The 23,813-nt window shown below is 40.7% G+C and overlaps 2 protein-coding genes across 3 annotated transcripts; one reads left to right on the forward strand and one right to left on the reverse strand.

The window, feature by feature from the left end:
• Window positions 1-569: 569 nt before the first annotated feature.
• On the forward strand, window positions 570-9,150 carry LOC108405041 (olfactory receptor 1J1-like). The gene is made up of 2 exons (XM_017672956.3): window positions 570-587; window positions 8,203-9,150. Exons 1-2 carry the CDS (start codon window positions 570-572, stop codon window positions 9,148-9,150), a joined length of 966 nt encoding a protein of 321 aa, XP_017528445.3.
• On the reverse strand, window positions 8,140-17,500 carry LOC140846880 (olfactory receptor 1J21-like). Of its 2 annotated transcripts, XM_073225030.1 has the most exons (2): window positions 16,590-17,500; window positions 8,140-8,155 (listed from the first exon to the last, which is right to left on the reverse strand). In XM_073225030.1, the coding sequence occupies exons 1-2, from the start codon at window positions 17,498-17,500 to the stop codon at window positions 8,140-8,142; spliced, it is 927 nt and encodes a 308-aa protein (XP_073081131.1). The 2 variants fall into 2 exon arrangements, with proteins under 2 accessions (XP_073081131.1, XP_073081126.1); XM_073225025.1 differs by lacking the exon at window positions 8,140-8,155 and having other exon boundaries at window positions 16,562-17,500.
• Between the last annotated feature and the right edge of the window lie 6,313 nt (window positions 17,501-23,813).

Below are 23,813 nucleotides of genomic sequence, written 5' to 3' on the forward strand. Positions count from 1 at the left end.
AGACCCTTGGTGCAGTGGGAGGGAAGCTCATGGTGAGTCAAGTAAGCAGACTGAGCAGAAAAAAAGACTTGATGACAGGGTGTAGGGAGCTCAGATAGTGGATGCAGGAAACTATGTAAGCAAGCAGTACAAATAGGAACAGACTGCAAGGCCCGGACAAAGGTGTGTGTGGTGGATGTGGACAGTGAGTAGGAAAGAGACACCTTGGGTTAAGACCTGATGCTGTGAACAGAAAAAAAGACCTGTGGCAGACAGCATGGGAGAGGTCACAGAGGAGCTCACAGTTGGATGGGTGCAAGGCAAGACTCCACCTGGAAAGCAAAAGACAAGTGATTGCATTTCTCACAGAGCTCTGTAGGCCTCTTATGATTTTGTAGACAGTTCATACAACACCAGGAATTCTGCTCTGACCAGTCCAAGATGACTTGATTGGCAGCTGGTTTTAAGTAGGAGTGAGAGCAATAGAGGTCTCTGGCTGATTTGGGCTATGGGATGAGAACCCTACTGACTGTATCATCTAAATCAGCAGAACCCACATGCTGGGGGTATACATGGTAGATAATGGCACCATGTGGAACCTCTGGAAAATTCTACTGAAAGTTTTGTGATGCAGTGTTTCTGGAGCCAGGAGTTTCTGGCAAGCTACTGGGCCTTAGTAGAGGCTGAGTGCCCAACCAGAGGTCTCCAGGGGACTGGAGCTGAGCATTGCCAGGCGCAGAAACTCATAAGGTCAGGTAGACACAACAGCAAATTTGGCATTAAGCTTTAAAAGTAGTTGTATTAAGTCTGGAGATAAAAGTAAATTTAAGAAACAGGTGGCCTGAGCCCTCATATCATCCAAGTGATGCTGGGGTTTTTGTTCCCAGAGTTGAAGAATGAACTTCGCAAACACTCAAGGTAGCAGAGCAAGTGAGTGCTATTTAGAGGTAAAGCGAGAGGACAGAGCTCTTGGCTCATAGCAGGAGGGGACAAGAGAATCCAAGACTGCTTGCTTTGCTCCCAAGGTGGGCTGAGTTATTGTCTGTTTGTTAAAGAGTATGTTAAGAAACTTATTTTTTAACTAATTGGGTTTTAAAATGCAATCTTATTTTCAAGATGGAATCCTTCCTGTTTGTTTTGGGTTTGCTTGTTAAATTGCCCAGGTGGCAAATCACGTAATTAGGGCTGGAGGAAGAAAAGCAGCACCTGGGTAAAATCAGAAAAATAATCTGGGCCCCCCAGCAGGCCAGAGCAAAGCCCGCAATGGATTATCTTGCTTTGTTTTTTCCAGAGGCCCTCACCCTACTTTGTCTAAACCCTTTGTTTTTTTCAGATGCCCTAACCCTACTCTGTCTAAGTCCACAGTCCCTGTCTCACAAGTATGTTGCACTCATGTCTCTTCCTCAGCTCACACCTAAGGCCACATCCTAAGGGTTCCATAGCAAGACGTGAATGGACTTGAACAGTGTCAGGAGCGAATGTAGCAGACTGTCTGTTCCCCACTCAGCTGTTAACCTTCTTTTTCAATGTATTCTAGAGAGAACCTCAATTACCAGTGTTCTTAATTCTTTTAGGGCTTTCTCTGGCCACTGACACCCAATCTGCCAATGATGTAGCAGGTCAGCAGTGCTAGAAAATCAACACCCTCCATCCCCCACAACCACCCCCACCAGTCCTCAGTTATATACAGACAGGAGTTGGTACATAAATACACCAGCTCACTCCTCCCTAGTGTGGAAAAATCTGAGTTGTGTTGGATTCTAGTGTTTCTCCCGTGGAATTAGTTTCCATTACAGGGTAATTTTGTTGATATGTGTCCTTCATGTATAGCCTTACTTTCCCTGCTTACTTCCCTACTCTCCTGTTGCTGTTTCCTTTGATCCCCAAATAAACTACTTGTCCTTAATTCTTACTTCTGAGTTGACTTCTAGAGGAATGCAAGCTAATCCGTCTTCTATAATCTAATAGTGATTTTCTACTGTTGACTATTTGGAAACAACATTCTTACCTTCACTATGATTCAGGGAGCATTCTTTAAGTGGATCTCTTTGTGCCCAATGCTAAGGGATAAAAATTCAGGGATAAATCAAAGATCTTGCTTTCTTCTCTCCCTGCATGTACATTTAGAAAGACTGAGGCCCCATAGAGCAGTCGGCTATCAGCTGTTTGCTAGTGTCAATTGCATGTGCTTGTTGGCTGCACCACCCCATCCATCTAGCTAAGCTTCAGTCTTGGCTCGGGCCAGCTAGCTGCCTTCTGCCCTTCCATGTCTTCCAGTTATTCCTCAATCCCTGTAGTCTAGATTCTGTTCCCACCGCTCGCTGATACTGCTCCCCGTGACGTCAACAAAATCCTCCTAATCACTAAATTCAGTGGGTGGTTTTCAACACTTAACCTTCTTGTCTCTCAGCTCCCTTGGTCCCACATTTTCATATTTTTTCTTCTGTGTCTTTAATTGTTCTTTGATGTCTTTGGGGGACACACTTTCTGTCATTTCCTTAGTTGTCAGTGTTCCCTGTGGTCTGTTCTCTTCCCTTCCCTCCCCCTTCATCCCCCTCCTTCTCTCCTCTCCATTCTTATCCTCTTTTCTCAACTTTTCTTATTCATCTTGCTATGGAAAAACTGGAAAACCTGGACTGGATCGCTGACAGAAGAACCACGAGGCACTCGGAGGTCTTGGAGTGCTGAGGTTTTACTTTCACTCCGGCGGGCCCAGAGGGGAGTGATCCCCCAGGGTCTGAGCCCTGAGCACAAGCAAGGGGAGCGATTTATTTATTTTTATATGTGGCATTTCGGCGTGCGCGCAGGGCAAAGGAGGAGCCCGGAGGAGGGGAGGAGGGAGCTGGGGGGGCTCTGCTGACTTTGCCTACCGGAGGAAAAACGCGGTTTGCTGACCTTGACAGCTGTGCCAAACGTTTTCCTTATCCATTTCATTTCTTTAAAGGCAATGTCATCCTCTTCGCCTGGTGGTCCGTGAATTTCCATCTCTGTCACCTGCCTTTCCTGACTCTCCTTGTAGTGCCCACAGGTACTTCACAGTCAGTGTATTAAAAGCTCCTCAGCTGTGTTGCTCCTCCTGTGTCTTCTGTCTCAGTACGCAGCACAAGCATACACTCAGCTGTCCAAGCCATCAATTTAGAGGTTTTTAATTCCTTTATTTTTCTCATTTTCCTATAGTCTTATCAAAATTCAGCTCACATCAAAACTACCACCTCCTTTAGATCGACTCTGAAGGAGACTGAAATCCACGCGGTTCTCTCCAGCTCCACCAGCTCTTAGACAGACCTCCGTAATCTCCTGCCTGACTAGCCGTGACCACTTCCCAACCAGTTCTCTTGCTTCTGGTCTCGCATCCCATCACCCCATCCTTGCCCTGCCCTCCCTCCACCCTCTGCACACACATGCCCATTATCCACTCTTCACCTAGAGTGATAGCTTTTAACATGACCCTGTTAATCTTCCGATCACATCTTTCTGTGGTTCTCCCCATCCTTTTGGATACAATGCAAATTGTCCAGCATAGCTTCCAAGCTTCTCCGTGGTTCATTCCTGTGACTTTCTCTGGCCTCATCCTGAACCCCCTCCCCTGCTGAAGGGTACATTTCAGCCATTCTTATTTTCCCTGTAATAGTTCCCCAAATTTGTCGTCCTTCCTTCACTCCAGGTCTGTTCCCGTTCCTCTGTGTTTCTCCCTTCCAAGTGCTCTGCCTCTACACGGTCCACATCACCCTTTGCTTGTTCGGCTTGTCTTGGGGCTCTGCTTCCTTGTACCTTCCTAAAGCCCACCTTGCGTGACGCCTTAAATCTGGGTTGGATGCACCTTCCCTGTGTTTACGCAGCCCTCGGCACTCGCCCTCATCACAGCATTTGGCACACATGGTTTTGCCTCTCCAGCTCCCTAGGTTGGGGGCTCCTTTAGGGGAAAAAAAACAGTCTTTTCAAATCAGTACTCACAGTACCTCAGAAAATTCCTGCCACCTAGTAGTTCTGCAATACTTGTATGAATGAGTAAGTGAATGAATTCTTGAAAAAAAGTAATGAATAAAATGCTATATCCTCCACTTGATTCTGTGTCTATTCTGTTTTTGCCAATCTGAATGGAGTAGGTTTCTAAAGGTAGGTTTCTGTCACATTCATTCTTATGGTTAAAGAATATATTTGGGGCCCTGCAGATGTACCAACTATTATGTGACTCAATTAACCCTGCTCCCCCCTCAAAAAAAACCTGCATACTTTCAGGTGTCTCTATAGGAAGAAAAAAGTCTCTGTTTCTGAGAAACAGAAGCCCAACTTCCCTTGGTGAATTTATTCCCCAGGGAAAGGTAACAACTCTTCCCCTAGTTCCAGATTGAAAGTGGGAAGAGAGAAGCCCGTTTGATACAGGGCCCACCGTTACAAGGGAGGCATCATGCTGTCATAGAACCAGACTTTAGGTTTGGAGTTAATGTATTTGGATTTCAATTCTCATTTGGCCATTTTCCTTTCAGCTGCTCTCAAATGCAATAAAATGGGAAAAAAATACTATCTACCTCAAGAATTACTGGGAGAGTTAAATGAGCTCATAGATGTGAAAAATTCCTTAATAAATCAATCTGCAAATAGTGAGTCCTCATTTATATTCCCAAAGGAATTGACTATCTTTAGTATCTGGCAAAGGCACATCTCCACTGAGAATGGATAAGGGAAATGTAGTAATTATTCCCAAATTGTCCCTGCCCATAATTTATGGCCTTGGTCCCCTGAGTCCCAACATGGCTGGTAAAAATCGATCTGGTAGAAAAGAGAGCATGTGTACTTCCTCCCCACTTGAAGGCTGAGCTTGTGACTTTTTTCCCTGTCGCAGATCTAAGATGTTTGGAGAGAAAAGAAAAATTAGTTCATACCCTGGAGCTGACAGTATTTGACTTTATCACTCCTGAGCTAGGTAAGGTCAGTGCTTAGCAATAAACGTGTGTGTGTGTAAATGATCTGCTACAGAATCTTGTAGATAGATACACTTGTTCTAAGCACTTTTATAATTTTTTGTGTCATCTCAAATAGCTTAGATGGACATATTAGAATTCCTTTGGGTTTGTACTCTCATCTCTAGTAAAATGTTCTCTCTTGCACAGTTTTGCTGAGTATCTAGCATGCATCCAAGCTGTGAGCAAAATCTTCCAGGTTTAAAAATAATAACATAATATGCTGATGGACAGTGACTGTAATGGGGTATGTGAGGGGGGGACTTGATAATAGGGGGAGTCTAGTAACCATAATGTTATTTAAGTAATTGTACATTAACAATACCAAAATAAAAAAATAAAAAAATAATGACATAATATAATCTGCATTATGTTTGCAAATAGTTGTAAACATGTCTATATATAATTTTCATATTATGTTCCTTCAAAAATTGTAAGATTTTCATGACCTCATGTTACTGGCTACATGATATGACTTGCAACGGATTGTACCACAGCTGCCTAAATCTTTGCCTTATTGATAGAAATTAGAGTCTAACATTGACCAGGGCCTGGCTTGCTTTTGTCCAGGAGCATGAGAAATTCACTTTATGAGCAGCTGTCTTTGCAAAGCTGGTAGCTGGTATCCTGGCCTCTCTATTCACTTCTGATCATCTGGTCAAGGTCTGACACAACACGTCCATCCAAAGGCCGGCGGGAAATTATCCATCCCATCTTCTCTGTAATGAGGAGCACATATGCAGATGTCCCTTTTTCATCAAATAATGCTCTGCCGGAGGCAATATAGCATGGTGATAAGGAACATGGGTTTGAAATCAGATAAATCTGGGATTGAATGATCTGCCCATCATTTTTATGCTGACAGATTTCAGGTCAATTACTTACATTCTCAAAGCCTGTTTCCAACTGGTAAAATAAGAATAATGCCTTTTTTTTGTGGTCCTGTTAGGCTGCTGTGATATAAAGTACATGTCCCGGCAGCTGCCCTGCATTACTCACACATTAAATACAGATCAATGAATGATTGTTAATATAATTTACTGTTATCATTATTATGGACATTCCATTTAGGTGCATATCTTCAAACTATTCATTTTCATTCATCCTTGAACTTCCTGATATACCTCCTAAAATTCTGGACTGCTCTCAGGCAGAAAATACTATGTTACTTGAGGATATAGTTGAAGGCACGTACTGTAGTAAGGATATAGTCTTTGAAGGCAGATAGAGCTAGGATCAAACCCCAGGCTCACCCGATGCTAGTGCTATATAACACTGGGCAAGTTTCCTCACTGAGTGCCAGAGTTCTCTCTAAAATGAGGCTCAGGATGCCTATGTTAAACAGTTGTGGGAAGAAGTGAACAGTATTTGAAAAGCATCTGGTGCAAATTATTGCTCAATCAGATTTTATGGACAATGTGACTACTTCTAGCCCTACAGTAGTCATCTTAGCCAAAATGCAAAGACAGCACATTTGTTCTCTGTGTCTGCAGCCTCGGCTTTCATTCTGCCTGTAATCCCCAGCCCTCTGCCTTCCTCATTGTCTGAGGAGGTCAGCACCCTCGCTCTGCCATCCAAACCTGGTCCCTCCATGTGACCGGGGACCAGCCATTCCATCTCAGAGTGCTGGCATAGGGCTCTCTCTCCCAAGGATATTCATTTTTAAACCTAATCTATAGGTGGGACCTTAAAGCCTTTTTCTCTTGCTCAAAGAATTTCCATACCAGCAGCCTATTGCAGGTGCTGTTTTGGGTAGGGATAGGGAAGGCACAGAGTTGTTCTGGAAGGCACACTACACAGGCATAGTTCTGCATGCCCCCCCCACGAAAACTGACCCAGACAATCTGAAGACTCTCAAGAAAATTAGAGGGCTCCATCACTGATTTTCCACAAGCCATGAAGTCTTTGCGGCAGGGCTGGGTCCAAGGTGTTGGAATCCTTGCAGAAAACCTTCTGCCTCTGGGACTAAGTAGCAAACTATCTTTCACCTGTTTCTGGGAAACCCAATGGTAAAGGATTCATAAATATTCTGATTTGGTATCTGGTTTCAGACATTGTAGGGAGCCAGTAGGCTACTTTGCTATAGGTACTGAAAGTTATCTTTTGACATGAATTTTCATCTACTGGAATTAGCTGGTTCATAATCACACCCAGTTGCTGGTGGGGGAACCAGGATGGATGATGGTCCATGGTTGCCTTCTGAATTGCTTGACAAAGTGATAGTGACACCAAGTCCTTGTTATAAACATGTCCATTTCTAGGCCATTTTTCTCCATTGATTTATTGATTTATCTTTGCAAAAATACATTATTTGTTATAATCAATATAATTTTGTAACAAGCTTTGAAACATTATAGTGAATTTTTACCTTCTTTTAAAAATTTATAGATATTTTCATAAATATTGATTTGAGTTAGGAAATAAATTTCTTACAGGTTAGAGATTTAAAGACACGGAAAAGATTAGAATTCCTTTTAAAAATTATGTTCTGCTGTTATCTTGTACTTCTTTGATGCCCTATGGCAACTAAATAACACAAGGATTATTAGGTTTAAGTCTGAGTCTTAAACAAGGCCTGATGAAAGGTTCTTAAAGAGGCTGCCATGATTAATTTAACTGGATGTGACATCTTCTATTTGATGACAAATTTATACTGTGTATTCATTCATTGTCTATGATAGATTCTGGGTCTACAGCCAATGAACACGTTAGAAATAATCATGGAATGTGTAGAGAAGAGGATGCATAATTAAACAGATGATTACACACGGCATTAGGAAGAGCAATGAGATTTCTGGTGTCAAGTAATTTGTTCTACGTCCAGAGAATAAACTCTGGAGGCAAAATTCTGAGTCCAGATCTCAGTGTGTCCTCTTCCTACCTCAGTGACTCTGAGACCGTCTGCTTCAGCTGTCTCACCTGAAAAGAAGAAATGACAGTGCGTACCCAGCTCAGATACGTAAGACTATTGAATCCGTTCCTACATGTAAAGCTATTCGAGCAGTGCATAAGGACATTTAATAAACATTAAACAGTTAGTGTTATCATATATAGAAACTGGCATCAGATTGAGAAAGTGGGTGTGTACCTAAACCTATGTTTTTCTACATTTATCCAGCAAAATATGCACCAACTGTAAGAAAATATGAAGACATTACCTAAAACAAAAGAATATCTCTAGGAAGCTATGTCACAATGGTCACTTTTTTAAAATCCTGAGACATTCCCTTCACCTTTCCCCACCAGCCCCTCCAGCTGATACACCAGCATGAGGCCTGGGAACCAGAGCAGCGTGTTCGAGTTCCTCCTCCTGGGGCTCCCCGTCCCCCCAGAGCAGCAGGGCATGCTCTTCGCCCTGTTCCTGGGCATGTACCTGACCACGGTGCTGGGGAACCTGCTCATCATCCTGCTCGTCAGGCTGGACTCGTGCCTCCACACCCCCATGTACTTCTTCCTCAGCCACCTGGCCCTCACTGATATTAATTTCTCATCTGTCACCGTCCCTAGGATGCTGATAAACATACAGACGAAGTACAAAGCCATCCCCTATGCAGGGTGCATTTCACAGACGTATTTTTTCATACTGTTTGCTGATTTGGACAGTTTCCTGATCACGTCAATGGCCTATGACAGGTGTGTGGCCATCTGTCACCCTCTGCATTATACCACCATCATGAGTCAGAGCATTTGTGTCATGCTGGTGGCTGGGTCCTGGGTCATTGCGTGTGTTTGTGCTCTTTTGCACACCCTCCTCCTAGCCCGGCTGTCCTTCTGTGCTGACCACACTATCCCCCACTTCTTCTGTGACCTTGCTGCCCTGCTCAAATTGTCCTGCTCAGACACCTCCCTCAACCACTTGGTAATCTTTACTGCGGGATTAACCGCCATTGTGCTTCCATTCTTATGCATCCTGGTTTCTTATAGCCGTATTGGGGCCACCATCCTCCGGACTCCCTCTGCCAGGGGCATCTGCAAAGCCTTATCCACCTGTGGATCACACCTCTCAGTAGTGGCTCTCTACTACGGGGCAATTATTGGTCTATATTTTCTTCCTCCATCGAGCACCACCAATGGCAAGAACATCATTGCTTCAGTGATGTACACGGTGGTGACCCCCATGCTGAACCCCTTCATCTACAGCCTGAGGAATAGGGACATGAAGGCAGCCTTGAGAAAACTCTTGAGTAAGAAGACATATTCTACCAGCTGATACTTACTGTTCTTTTAAAACACCTGTATGCTCTTATTTCCTCATTACATGTTAATGCAAGTTATTTTAAACATAGCTTATTTGTCTTCCTTCCACAGCTGTCACTCAGAAACGCTTTGCTGACATTATTCTTGCACCTGTTAGGGAGAATAATATAATGGGACTGGCTTCATAGGACTGGATAATAAGATTAGAAATTACTTTGAAGATGCTCTGTCACTCTGGCTGGTATCACCACATGGGAGCCCTCAGGGCTGGCCTTTCCCCCAATGTTAAAGTTGTCACATAATGTATGTGGCCTGTCACACCTGCATTTCTAAGGAATTTTCCACTTTCGTGGTGATGTGGCTCCTCCTTCACCCAAGCACCCAGGCATCCAGGGACCCTGAGCTTTTCTGGAACTTCCAGGGAGAACATGCTAGATTTTATTCTCCTTACATAATAATTAACACATTGCTTTCTTATCCTTCAGGAATTCACCCACACTTGCTTCCTTCCCAAACACAGATGTTTAACAACAAAATAAATGTCACCTCAGTTGTCGCAGATACCAGCCTAAGAGCCTACTGTGCATTACAATCATCTAATTTAATCCTGACAACAACTGTAAGAGATATTTTAGGGGAACTCGGGGTCAAAGAGGTGAAAAACACCTTAAGGTCATAGTTAGTGAAAGGAAGACTTGAATTTTGGCTGTGTGACTCCAGAGACATTCAGGGCAGCAAGGACTGTAATGATTTCTGCGGAGCACTGTGTCCTGGGGAGGAAGGATTGGCTCAGCCTAGTGGCGGAGGATACGCAAGACTTCCCAGAGAAGTTGTGCCTTACCTGAGACCTAACAAACAGAAGTATCCAGGCACACAAAGTTCCCGCTTGTCCTGATGATCAAAGGAAGAGAGGGAAGCCCCTGTCAAGATGTTAAACTGAAGTTTCAGCTGGGGTATGAAGACTGGTAGACACCAGATACCAAAGTGAGATGTGAGACACAAATGAAGACGTTTACATGAAATGCCCAGTCATCAATTTTATAACTCTTGATCCTTTGACCTAGATGTGGGTCTAAAAAGTACAAAGAGTTGGAGATGGGAAGTTCTTGTAAACGGGTGGGGGTTTTTGAGAACATTGCACAGTGAACCCCAAATCTGCTTAACAGAGGGGGACACTTTCCTACCACTTTGAGCTTAGTGGGAGAAGCTTCGAAAGAATCATTAAGAGACTCTGATATATATCCCTGGCTGTGGGAGACAGAGGATTGGAAGTAGGGAATAGAATTATGTTTGGGAAATACCTCCATTTCTTTCCATGGTGGAGCAATAAAGGCAAAAAATGTTTCCTGTGGACCACAGGCAGGGTATGTGAGAGACCTGATTATGGAGCCATTTTCAGTTCTTCCTAAGGAGACCACTTAGAAATTCTAGGAAGCTCCAAGAGAGAATAAGCGATCTGCAGGGAATGTACCACCACAAAACCAGGGGCTTTTCCTGAGTAGCATGTGTATATAAGTGTGCAGCACTTGTCGAAAAATCGACATTCCAGGTATTAACTGTGGTATATTGGACTATTGTTTAAAAACTATTTACTCCTTCCTCTTTACTTCCGTGGCAGGAAGACACTTCCCCACTCCACTGATGCTCCGCTGGCCTTTGTGACTAAGGACTTTTTTGTACCCCTGTGTATCAGCCAGCTCTTGCCACAAAAATGCCAGATAACAAATGGCCACAAAGTCCCAGCAGCATTCAGCAATAACATTTATATTACTTATGATTCTGAGGGTTGGTTGAGGCTTGGCTGATCTAGCTTGGGATGGTGGTTTTCCTGGACTTGGCGAATCTACCTCACGCTCCTGTGGCCAGCTGCAGGTGAGCTGACCTACAGTGGGCTCGTCCCAGAGGGTTCTGTCCCAGGCATCCTTCATCCTGTTCCTTGGACGTGCATATGGGCACTCAGCCTCCTGTCCAATCCCCCTTTCTTGTCCTTGTGCCCTATGCTGGACTGTGTTGTTAGCATCACCATCACCCACTTCTAAGGCTTCCCTGCACTCTAGTGATGAGGCTGGCAACTACATTTTCCAGATTCTTCTTGGCTGTATTGTTCATGTTTAATGTTTTCCAACAAGAGGAACTCATAACCAATTTGGAAAGCAGAAGGGAAGTCATTACTCTTTGGTAAGTAATTATAGGCAGGTGTGAGATTCCTGTACTTTCCCACTAAGCCTCTAAGAGCCTTCTGAATTACTGAGACAGACCCAGATATTTGGGAGGTTTTCAGTGATTCTTGAGATTTGCGACTACAACCCATTAACCTTTCAAAGCCATCTATTTTATGCTTTGGGTTGAATTCTTTAGTTTTAGCGTTTTTAGCCTTCAAGGGCAGCTTCCCTGACCTCTGTTTCCCAGCTCTTTAAATCATTGTACAAGAAAGCACTTCTGCTCCGCCCTCCTGAACAAATCCTTACTGATACACTTCCACTTGATAATTATCCATGAATTATCTACATCTCTTTTTTGGAGATGAAACTACCTAATTAATTCTTTCATTTTTAGTCAGGGACTTCTACCGCAAAATAATGGGAAAACAACGAACTTTTTAAAAATGACTTATTTTTTAAAACTTCATTTTTAGTATGATAAACATTAAAATGAATCTCTACCTCACACTTCATTAAAAACAATCAACTCCATGTACTTCAAGGACCAAAGACAAAATTTTAAAATTTTACATGAAAATATAAGACACTAGGTAGGGGGCTGGGTGAAATAGGAGAAGGTTATGAAGAGGGTCAAACTTCCAATTATAAAAAAATTGGTCATGGGGATAAAAGGCATAGCATACGGAACATACCCAATAATTTTGTAGTATCTTTGAATGGTGACAGTGGGTAACTACACTCACCATGGTGAGCATTTCGTAATGCATATAATTGTTGAATCACTATGTTGCATGCCTGAAACCAATGTAACATTGTATGTCCACTACACTGCAATAATACATACATATATATATATATATATATTGCTATCTTCAAGTACATGAGACAGAGAAGTTCTTTTTTTTCTTTTAAAAATTCAGATATATTTGATGGAAAGCACATGATTTACTATCTAATGCCAGTATGAAACCCAAGGGGGGACTGAAATCTCCAAAGCGCTATGAAAGCTGGATCCTGTTGAATTGTTATCAACACATATTGTGTTTTTTTAATTCTCACTAATATTTTATCCCCTTCACCAATTTTTCTATTTCCCCAACCCTCTCTCCTGTGGCAACCACCACTCTCTTGTGTGTTAATGAGTCTGTTTTGCTGTTTTATGCATTTCTTTTGGTTTTTAGATTCCAAATGTAAGTGAAATCATATGGTATTTGCCTTTCTCTGATTTATTTCACCTAGCATAATACCTCCAGTTCCATACATGTTGTCCCAAAGGCAAGATTTCATTCTAGTTTATGGCTGAATAATATTCCATTGTTTATTCCACATCTTTATCCATTCATCTATCAAAGGACACATAGAGGTTGCTTCTGTATCTTGGCTGTTGTAAATAATGCTGCAGTAAACATAGGAATGTATACGTCTTTTCAAATTAGTGATTTTATTTTCTTCAGGTAAATTCCCAGAAGCGAATTACTGGGTCATATGGTGGTTCTATTTTTGGTTTCTTGAGGAACCTCCGTACTCCCTTCCATAGTGGATACACCAGTTTGCGTTCCCCCCAACAGTGCAAGAGGGTTCCCTTTCCCCCACACCCCCTTGCTGACACTTGTTATTTTTCGCCTTGTTGATATTAATTACTCTGGCTGGTGTGAGATGATAAGCTCATTGTGGTTTTTATTTGCATTTCCCTGATGATTAGTGCTGCTGAGAATCTTTTATGTGTTTGCTGGCATATGTGTCAAAACATGTACTATCGATATTCTTTTATTCTATTCTGATGGTGTCTAGTTGAGCTTCTTATCACACAGTATTAATTAGGTCAGGAGCATGGGTTTCACGCCACTGATTCAATTGGCTGCTATTCTCCAAGGCTGCAAACTTCCCCGGACTTTGGGCAATGCCTTGTACATACGAACTGTTAGTCATAAGGGCTGTGTATGTGCATGTGTGTGTGTTTGTGGAATTGATAATAGCATGTGTGGATTTAAAGGACATCACTGTGACGCTGACACTACAGTACCACAGAAGTCTAGTTGCACGTCATTTTGCTAAACAGCTCTATTCTTTGAGCAAGAGCACAAGGAGAACCTACTTAATGCTGAATTATCTGTAGCAAATCATTCTAGATGGGATTCCCCTGGGGTGTCCTCCTATTTATGCAAATTCAGGATGCCCCTCTTCCCAGAAATCTGAGTCCACCCTTCCTCAGCGTCTGTGCTTGTCTTGACACAGTAACCCCTCCTTTTGCCCGTGAAATAGAACAGTTGCCATTTTTAACTTGACTTTCTCAAGGAAGCACCTAAAGTCTAGGGCACAAGTCCTAAAATAATGCATTAATAACTTTAATCATGTTAAAATGAAGACACTGATAGTTCATTTAAAAAGGAAGTAAGTTCCCAATAATGGAAGGCATTTACAACATATATAACTGATAAAGGATTGATTTCCAAATTATATGAAGTCTGTCTTTACAATGCAATAAATGAAAGAAAAAGCAAGGAAAAGACATAATCATGAATTTCGCAAGAGAAATTCTCTACTGACCAGGATAAAAATGGCTGCTCTAATAACCCAGAGTGGGTCTTTTAGTAAGTTGATGGCATTTCACTATGTGGTAATTCAGGGACCAGGTTCAATGACCCTTTAAGTCAGTAGGTAATTTGCTTCAGACAATAGAGGCGAAGACATATGTGCTGTTTTAAAATTCTGGCCAGGAAATAATATGTATTCTCTTCCACTGGGGAGAACATACCACAAAGCCACACCTACATTTGTAGGAAATGGAGTAGCTGCTTCCCAGTGACAACTTCACCCTTCGGAAAGAGGTCATGAAATTTTGATGGGCAGCCAACCATCTCTGCCACAAATATCCAATAAGCATAAACTAAGCTGCTCTACCTCATTAATAATCAGAAAGTAAAGCCACAATAGAATATAATCTCTTCACCAGAATTGCAAAAATTAAGAAATCTGCCAATACCAAGTATTGTTGAAGAAGTAAAGTAATAGGAACTCTCACGTTCACGTGCCAGAGATTTAAATTAGTATGACCTTTTAAAACTTAATAGACTTCCTTTTTTTTCATTTATTCATTTATTCAGTTACTTGATCAGAAATGGACTTGATTTCTTAGAGCGGTTTTAGGTTTACAGAAAAACTGAGCAAAAATTTCCATTTACTTCTCCACCTTTACTCAGTTTCCCCTATTATTAACATCTTACATTAGCATGGTATACTTGTTATGATTGTACAGTATTAATATATTACTAACTAAAGTCCATAGTTTAGAGTTCACTCTTTGTGTTGAGTTTTGAACAAATGCATAATGACACACATATACTGTTAAAGCATCTTACAGAATAGTTTCACTGTCCAAAAAAGTCCCCTTTTGCTCTATCCATTCACCCTTCTCCCCCTCAAGCCCTGAATCCCCTGGTAACCGCTGATCTTTCTGCTGTCCCTATATTTTGCCTTCTACAGAATGTCATATAGCTGCAATTATACAGTATGTCGCCTTTTCAGACTGGCTTCTTGATACAGCTGTTTTACAGAAGAGCTTAGCAGTGATGGTTAAGTTAAACACACAAACACACACACACACACACACCTACAACCCAGGAATTCTTCTTCCTGACGTATAATTTACAGAATCTCTTGCATATGTGCACTAGATGATGCAGAAGAATGTAGCAGCATTGCTTGTAATAGCAAAAGGCTGGAAACAAACAAGACAGCCATAGAAAATAGAACAGGTAAGTGTGTGAAGTCTCACAGTGGAATGTGATAAAATATGGATGAATTTCCCAAGGGCAATATTAGCAAAAGCAAAGGCTAGAAGAAATAATGTAGTACTATTCCATTTATATGCAATTCTAGAGCAGGCAAAAATTGAAGGATCAGTATAGAAGGTGTTAAAGCTTTATAGAAAAGCAGGAAATACTGAAAGTATTAAAGATACTGGAAGCTTTCAGTAGCAGAGGAAAATACAACTGAGGAAATCCAAGGGGCTTCGACAATATCGTTAGTTTTCCATTTAAACCGAGAGACTGTTACATGAATATTTCTTTATATTAATGCTATCTTTGAAGTGTGATTATATGTCACACATGTATATAAACACATACACACATATATACATACATACAACATACTATATATGTATACACATATATTTAAACTGTATATATGTTATATATGCTTTTCATTTGTTGGCTATTTCAATATATTTCAACATTTAAATAAAGTTTCCAGTAAAATGGGTAAAAATATTGCTCAAGTTCAAAAAATATTCAAGTGACTTAAAGAGTTGAAAATATGACTCACACATACAATACTTTGAGTACCACCTCCACACATTGCTGGTTTAGTATCACTAGGCTGCTCAACCAAGCCTCTCTTAATATGCTTCCCTCCTTTGTACCAACTGCTAGGAATAAGTGATACAATGGGTATGGAAATATTTGTTGCAGTTATCAACTTACAACAATAAACTTAGTTATATTTGCCTTAAGCAAAGGTGCTTTCTCAAGGACTGAAAATAAAACTTCACCATTTAAGATGGAAACATAGGACACTCTATTTATGTACTTGGGACAGGGTTGTACTTCAAAAAAAGAAATCTGATATATTGGGTTCAACCACACTGAAGTCCTCAGTTCAATTCAGGGCGCCTGGACTTCTGGATATTCTGCCTAGGCATTCGTAGCCCCATACCCTGAAAAGCTGTTACCATCACTCTCTAAACCTAACTGAAAACCCAAATTTGGACAATTGTTAAGAAACTAGAAACAAAAATAAAACTCAGTTTCTAATTAATGTCATTCATAAAAATTAATTTCAAATGTATCACAAAATATTAAACACACAAACAAAATCATGAAACTGCCATGCCAGAAAGAATATTTTTGTTACCTTGAGGAAGAAAGAACTTTACTACATAAAAGTTGAAAACTATGAAAAAAGAAAATAAATAAAAAGACTGAAGGCTCTGACTGCATAAACATTTAAGATGCTTGTGGGACAAGGGATACCACATGAAAGAGGAAAAAAGAACGGTTAGGAGAGGATAGTTCTGCAGGTCTGTTAATATACCTTTTTCATGACTCTCTAAACTGAACAAGAAAACTCAACAGAGAAGAAAACTAAGTCCAAGATGAAGCACATTGAAGATTCACTAAAAAGCAGCTGTTCACACAGGCAAGTACACTCATGTTTCATGGAGCAGGTCTTACGTCCACTTAATAGGGAAATCAGTGCACCTCATGGTGAAAATATTCCTCTACTGAACATGTTTTCCAGAGCTCCTTTCATGTCCCGATTCCTCAGACTGTAGATGAAGGGATTCAGCATGGGAGTGACCAGCGTGTATAATATGGCCACAATGACATCCTTGTCATTGGAGTTACTGGATGATGGGAAAAAGTACAATCCAATAATTGCTCCATAGTACAGAGATACCACAGAGAGGTGGGAGCCGCAGGTGGACAAGGCCTTGCAGATTCCTCTGGTAGAGGGGACCCTCAGGATGGTGGCTCCAATGTGACCATAAGAGACCAGGATGCATATAAATGGAAGGGTGATGACCACCACCCCCACAGTCATGATAACCAGCTCATTGACAGTGGTGTCTGAGCTGGACAGCTTCAGTAAGGCAGAGAGGTCACAGAAGAAGTGGGGGAGAGAGTTGCCTCCACAGAAAGAGAGACGGGCCAGGAGGAGGGTGTGCAAAAGGGCACTAGCGCAGGACAGGACCCAAGACACAACTACTAGCAGGAAACACAGGCTCTGACTCATGATGGTGGTGTAGTGGAGGGGGTGACAGATGGCCACATACCTGTCATAGGCCATCGAGGTGAGAAGGAAGCTGTCAAGATCCCCAAAAAATAAGAAGAAATACACCTGGGAAATGCATCCAGCATATGAGACGGATTGACTCTGTGACTGCATATTCATGAGCATCTTTGGAGCTATGACAGATGCGAAGGAGACGTCAGTGAGGGCCAGGTGGCTGAGGAAGAAGTACATGGGGGTGTGGAGACGCGAGTCCAGCCTGATGAGCAGGATGATGAGCAGGTTCCCCAGCACCGTGGTCAGGTACATGCCCAGGAACAGGGTGTAGAATATGCCTTGATTCTCCATCCAGATGGGAAGCCCCAGGAGGAGGAATTCGGACACACTGCTCTGATTATGCCTCGTCATGCTCTTCCTCTCTTTGCTGGACATGAAAAAGAGGTGTAAATGTGAAAGAATGAGAAATTGTCATGACCATCACATAATGGCAACATGGTTTTGAATTAGTACAGGAATTGTAACCTGAATAGCTCATGCTTTTTGCCCCACTAATGGGCTAGTGATGGTCTGACATCAGGATATTATGTGCCCACCAGAAACCAACACAATCTCTTTTGGAGAAACCATGAAACATCAGAATGATGATCACGTCAGATCAAGTTCAAACTTACAGAGTCCAGGAGCTCATGACAGAAATCTGAGATGAGGAAATTAGGGTGCAAGGCTAGACTGGTAACCAGTTGTTAGAGACATTAGTGAGGCTCCTCCAATTGGTCTGTTTGGCCTTTCTTAATCTTCTCCACACCTCTCACACATGCTTTGGCTGATGACTGATTTCCATGGATTGGATCAAGATAAGACCACCCAGTGGGCTGCTCTGGATCTCCCAGATATCAGGATCCAGAGATTTGGTGGAAATACCAAACAGCTGGTGAAGGCAAAACCATTAAAGACAAGAATCTATGTCAATAATATAAAAGAGCAGGTGTCAGACCTTCTCATGTAGCTATTGGCCCTTCCTTTAAGAAAAGTTCTCTCTTCAGCATTGTCAGTCTACATCACTCTTGCTAAAGGAATTTTCATGGAATGTGGAGAAACAAATCTGTCTCTCTTCCAAATTCCCACCTAATTCTCTCAGTTCTAATTAGACCACTCTTCTTCTAGTTCTCAGAACAAACACCAGGAAATAGTTTGCTTTTCCTGTTATGTCCTAGATCCGCCAAAGAATAAGCTTTTTGTAAGTATGTCCAGTTTATTTACCAAATAATCCTTCCTTTTCCCTGGTTCCTAACCCAGGTTTTACATGAGTGACTCATAGCTGATGTATTTCATGTTATATTCTAATACTTCTAATACTATCATTTCTGTCTGTCCTTTAGGTCAGTTAGCCTTAGACCTGGTCATGTGAACATTCACAAAATGGAAGGGAAAGAGAGAGAACGCAATGGCCTATCTACTAAGAAACAGAATCCACATATTATATAAACACTTATTCACTCCAAAGGTCTTTCTTTCGAGTGCTCAGCAATATCCTCCTACAAGACTCATCATTCATCATGAGGCTCAACTCAAGTTTCCATTATGTACCAATTCTCCCAATTGGATTGAAATTATCTCTATGATTCCTACGTTCTTCAGTCCCCTACAATAAAAATCCTGTTAATTTAATATTGTTATCTGAGCTGAATTACACATTCAGTGTTGCTAGTCTTCCCATGTTAATAATAATCAGTTTATCACAATGAAAGTACCAATTAACTGTCTAATGGCATTTAGATTGTTTCTTTTATTTTATTAATAATAATATTAATAATGTTTTTCACATACCAGTTTTCACATTAGCATATGTATCTATAGCATAAATTCCTAGAAATAGAATTGGAGGATATATATTCACAATTTTGATAGAGATGAGGTAGGGCAGGGAAATGGAACAAGGGTCATGCCACTGTAAAATATATTTAACCTGTGAAAAAGGTCCAGCTTTTCCTTAACTTAATCTATAGTCTATTCTTCCTCTTCTTCCCTCCCCTTAATCAATAAGGAGATAGACCTCCAAAGTGTAAATGAACCTATGTCGATCAAGAACGCCAAGATCTGGACCAACACAGTTACCTAAATAACCCTATTCTTAAGACAAAACTTCAAAGGAATTATGAATCACCTGTATACATCATGCCATATGCTGACCCTACCCAAAAGGCTCTGTAAGAACCCCAAACCCCAAGTGCCTCCTCTCTGAGGTTGCCCACACTCCCTTTTCTTCGAGTGTCTGCTTTTTAAATAGTCTTCTCACTGCTCAACTTACTGCATGTTGTCGCCGTGCTCTTCCAGTAGTAAGTGTCTTTGTCACTTTGCTCTTTTGTTCTATTTTCCAGACTTAAGCACAAGTCTTCCTCTGTCTCTGTTCTACTCCAGATAAATAGGGAGAGGCTATTGAGAGCTCTGATTGGGGCTTGCAAGTTCCCGTTGCCTGGGCGACCCAGGCAGGCCTGCAGCTGCATGATCATGCTCTTTAGTAGCCTGTCTGAAAATCTCCTTTCTTTGCCTTTGGGAAGTTCTCAGAACATAATCTCACTCCATTCAACAGCTCCCCTAGATCCTGGGGTAATAAGGACTTAGTTCCCATGCCATGCAGATTCAAGCAGACACTAGATGCCAGGTGACCCTGGCTTTAGGAGTTGGCAAGAAATTTGCCTTATGCTGAGCAGTTCAATGAAGTTCTCTTCCTTGCCCTCTGCTGCCTGCACAACTGCTGCCATTCGCTGCTACTCTTGATTAAATGAATTCCTTCCTTACCTACATTTGTCTGACCTTCTCAAGAATTCTTCCTCATTCAGGGTCAAGAAGCCTCCCCCATCCAGGTAGAAGTTTCTCCTAATGTGCAGGTAGAGACCTCCCCAGACGCAGCTACCTGGCAGCAGATACTGTCAAATTACAAAAAGCTAAGGTGCTGAGGAGGCCTGTTCTTATGGGTTCTTTGAAATGAGTTCTGAATAATAAGAGCCTGCTGCGTGAAGATAATAAAAATGGACATTGTAGTTAAGGGTTTGGGAAGAACAAGGTTATGGTGTTTGAGGAGCAGAGAAAATCCAGGAACATGTTCAGCATGAGAAGGCTACACGTTGGAGAATTATCTCAGAGCCAGACTGTGTAATGTTCTCTGCTATGATGGAAAGTTTTGATTCTGGTATCAGAGCAATAGACACCCAATGAAAAGGTTTAAGTAAAGGAGTGAGAAAAAATTAAATAGTATGTTGACTATGGGGTGGAGAACAGATTATAACAAGGCAAGAGTGTCAACAGGAATCTCAACGGAGGGCGATTGTGGTAGTTCACGTACAAAATAACCCGCTCACACCCGGACCATGGCAGCAGAGATGAAGTTAATTACAGGTCTGGTATAAAATTTGGAGGAAAAACCAAAAAGACTTAATGGAGATGAAGATAAGGAAAAGGAGATGTCTTTTTCACTATCTTTTCAAAAATTAGAGGATCAGTTTGAGATAAATTATTCTACATGATGCTGACTGTTATATTCTGGTGTGGGGAGGAACAGAACCACATTAAGGTTTAGTAGCACACACTGGACACACACACACACACACACACACACATGCAATCACTTTACGGGCTGTAAATTCTACTGCTCTGACATTGCCTCTTAAGCGATGAGCACATATACCTTCAGCTACAAGGCTGGGGAGGGTTCTTCCATTTCTCTCTAGAAGACGCAGAATAGAGTGAAGCAGGTGAAGTCTCTTAAGAGTCTCAAGGATGCATTGCAGCCAGGAGAATTATCAGTTCAGAACCAAATAAGACACATGTATAGACACATACTTGTTTACAGATCCTAAACAACGGGCATGGGTTCTAATTATATAAATCATGGCTAAGGGGGAGGGGAGCAACTTCCACCCCCAGCTCCAGATTAGAGACAAACAGGAAATAATTGTTTCATTGCCTTTATTTCCCTTGAGAGAACTATTTGTTGATAGCAGGCAATGGGAGTTAACCCTTGGAGGAATAATAATAATAACCACAAAGCTGCACTAGGAATGTGGCAATTCACAAAGCTTTTAGCTTTACACACAGGCATATAAAGAGCCTCCCCCTTTCACTTCCTCTTTCCTATATTCTTCCACAACTACACTCTGTTTCATCATGTGGATGGACCACCATGCAACTAGAGAAAATTGCATTATTCCCAATTTTTTTTTTACAAAGAAGACTGTAATGAGTAACACTTGTTCATATGTCAGGTGTGGATGTACTTTTATAGAATAATTTCTCTGCCCTAGGATTGCAAAATCAGAAGTTAAATACATTTGTACTTTAGATATACATGTGGCCAAACTGCTTCCTTGGAAGGCACCTAGCATTACCCATTAGCAAAGAGTAAGTTTTTCTATTTCCCCAGAGCCTCAGAATGTACACTGGCTTTTATTTTTGTAATGCAAGTGCCTGACTTAAGCTTTGATTACCAAGGCATCCACTTCAAAGAAGCATATCTCCAATAAATGCATTGCCAGCCACGTAACTAGATGAAGAGCCTGGAAGCTCCCCTTCCCAACCCCAGGCTCCTTTGTTCAGAGAACTTGGTTGATTTTTGTTTATGATCTTGATTGTGGTGATGGTTTCACAGGTAAATACTTATTTTCAAATTCATCAAATTGTATGTATTAATTATATACAGCTTTTTGTATGTCAATCATACCTCAATGAAGTAGTTAAAAAAAAACAAAACTGTGCTAGAAATCCTAGTCAATGAAATAATCAATATATGCCACCTTGTATATACCACTCATAGGAATTCATATTATGTGCACCAAAGATATGCTCAAAAATTTCTGTAACAGAATTATTCAAAATAGCTATCAACTGGAAACCACAAAAGTTTCTAACAGCAGTGAAATTCACTGTACAGCCACACAATGGAATACTATACAACCACAATAAAGAACTACTACTAAACGTAACAATGATAAATATTACTAGCTTTATATTGAGCATACACAGCCAGACAAAACAGAAACTAACTCAAGTATAAAAGCTACTAGAAGAAAGCATACAAGAATATCTTTGTGATCTTAGAATAGAAAAGATTTCTAAGAGAACACAGAAAACATGACACATAAAGAAAAAAAATGATAGATTAGGAATTCACCAAAATTAAAAACTTCTGTCCAGCACAAGACAGCTACAAAAAGAAACATAAGTGAACCACAGACTAGGTGAAAATACTCCCACCATATACATATCTGACAAATGACTGGCATCAATATGTATAAATATCCCCTACATCTCAATAAGAAAGACAAACAACTCAGTAAGATAATGAGCAGAAGACTTGAACAGACACTTCACAAAAAAAGATAAACAAATTGTCAATTAGCACATGAAAATTGCTTTAATCATCAGAGAAATGCAAAATAAAACCAAAATGAGATACTATTATGCACTCACTACAAAGGACAAAATGAAGATTGACAATACCAGCCATTGGAACAAACGTAGAATATATTTTTATAGATATATTTTTTCCTGATCCCTTTATTTTTTTGTTTTGTAGATAAGAGCATATCTTAATGTTTAGGTTGCTATAGCAGAATACCAAAGATTGGGTGCTTTAAACAACAAACATTTATTTGTCACAGTTGTGAAGGCTGGAAAGTCCAAGATCAAGGAACCAGCAGATTTAGTAGCTGGTGAGAATGTGCTTCTAGGTTCAAAGACAGCTGTCTTCTCACTGTCCTTCCACAGCTAATGGGGGTAGGGAGTACTCTGGGGTCACTTTCATATGGGCGCTAATCCCATTCCTGAGAGCTCCACCCTTGTGACCTAACCACATTGCAAATGCTCCGTGTCTTAACGCCATCACATTGGGCATTAGGATTTCAACATATGAACTTGGGGGACACAACAACCTATAGCAGATCATATACATAAGATCTACCTACTTAGCAACATTTTTATATGATACAATATTGTTAATGTTATAGACACTATTCCAGCACAATTTTGAATTGAAATAATAGAACTGATACCCTTGTTCTTGATTTTAAAAGGAAAGCTTTAGGTTTTTCATAGATACCCTTTACCCATTTAAGGAAGTTTTCTCTATTCCTAGGTTTCTCAGATTTTTAAAAATCAAGAATGGATATTAATTTTATCCAGTGTTTTTTTCTTCATATATTAAGATGATAATCAAATTTTCTTCAGCAGTCTATTCAAATGATGAATTACTATAACTGACTTTTGAATGCTAAACCAACACATTGTATAGTGAAACCTAGTTGGCTATGGTTTTAGCCTTTTTATATATTGTTAGATTTGATTCAATAAAATTTTGGTAATGATTTTTGCACCATTGTTTATGGGAGATATTGATCGGTGGTTTCCTTTTCTTATACTTTTATGAATTTGGTATCAGGGTTTAATGCTGGCTTAAAAAAAGTGGGTTAGTAAATTCCTTCCTCTCCAATATTCTAGAAGAGAGTTGGTATTTTTTCTTACTTAAATATTTGGTACAGTTCACACATAAGACCATGTATACCTGTTGTTTTCTTTATAAGATGGTTTTGAACTGCAAATTCAGTTTCTTTAATACATATTTTATATGTATTTCTTTTTGCATGAGCTTTGAGATTTTTGTTATACAAAGAATTTGTTTCATCAGAGTTGTCAAATTTATTGACAAAGTTGTTCTTAACTTATTTTA

Source organism: Manis javanica, chromosome 2, assembly GCF_040802235.1.
Source record: "Manis javanica isolate MJ-LG chromosome 2, MJ_LKY, whole genome shotgun sequence".
Lineage (NCBI taxonomy): Eukaryota > Metazoa > Chordata > Mammalia > Pholidota > Manidae > Manis > Manis javanica.

Coding starts and splice junctions, on each gene's coding strand:
- LOC140846880 (XM_073225025.1), bottom strand. CDS start 17,500: ATGACGAGGCATAATCAGAGCAGTGTGTCCGAATTCCTCCTCCTGGGG.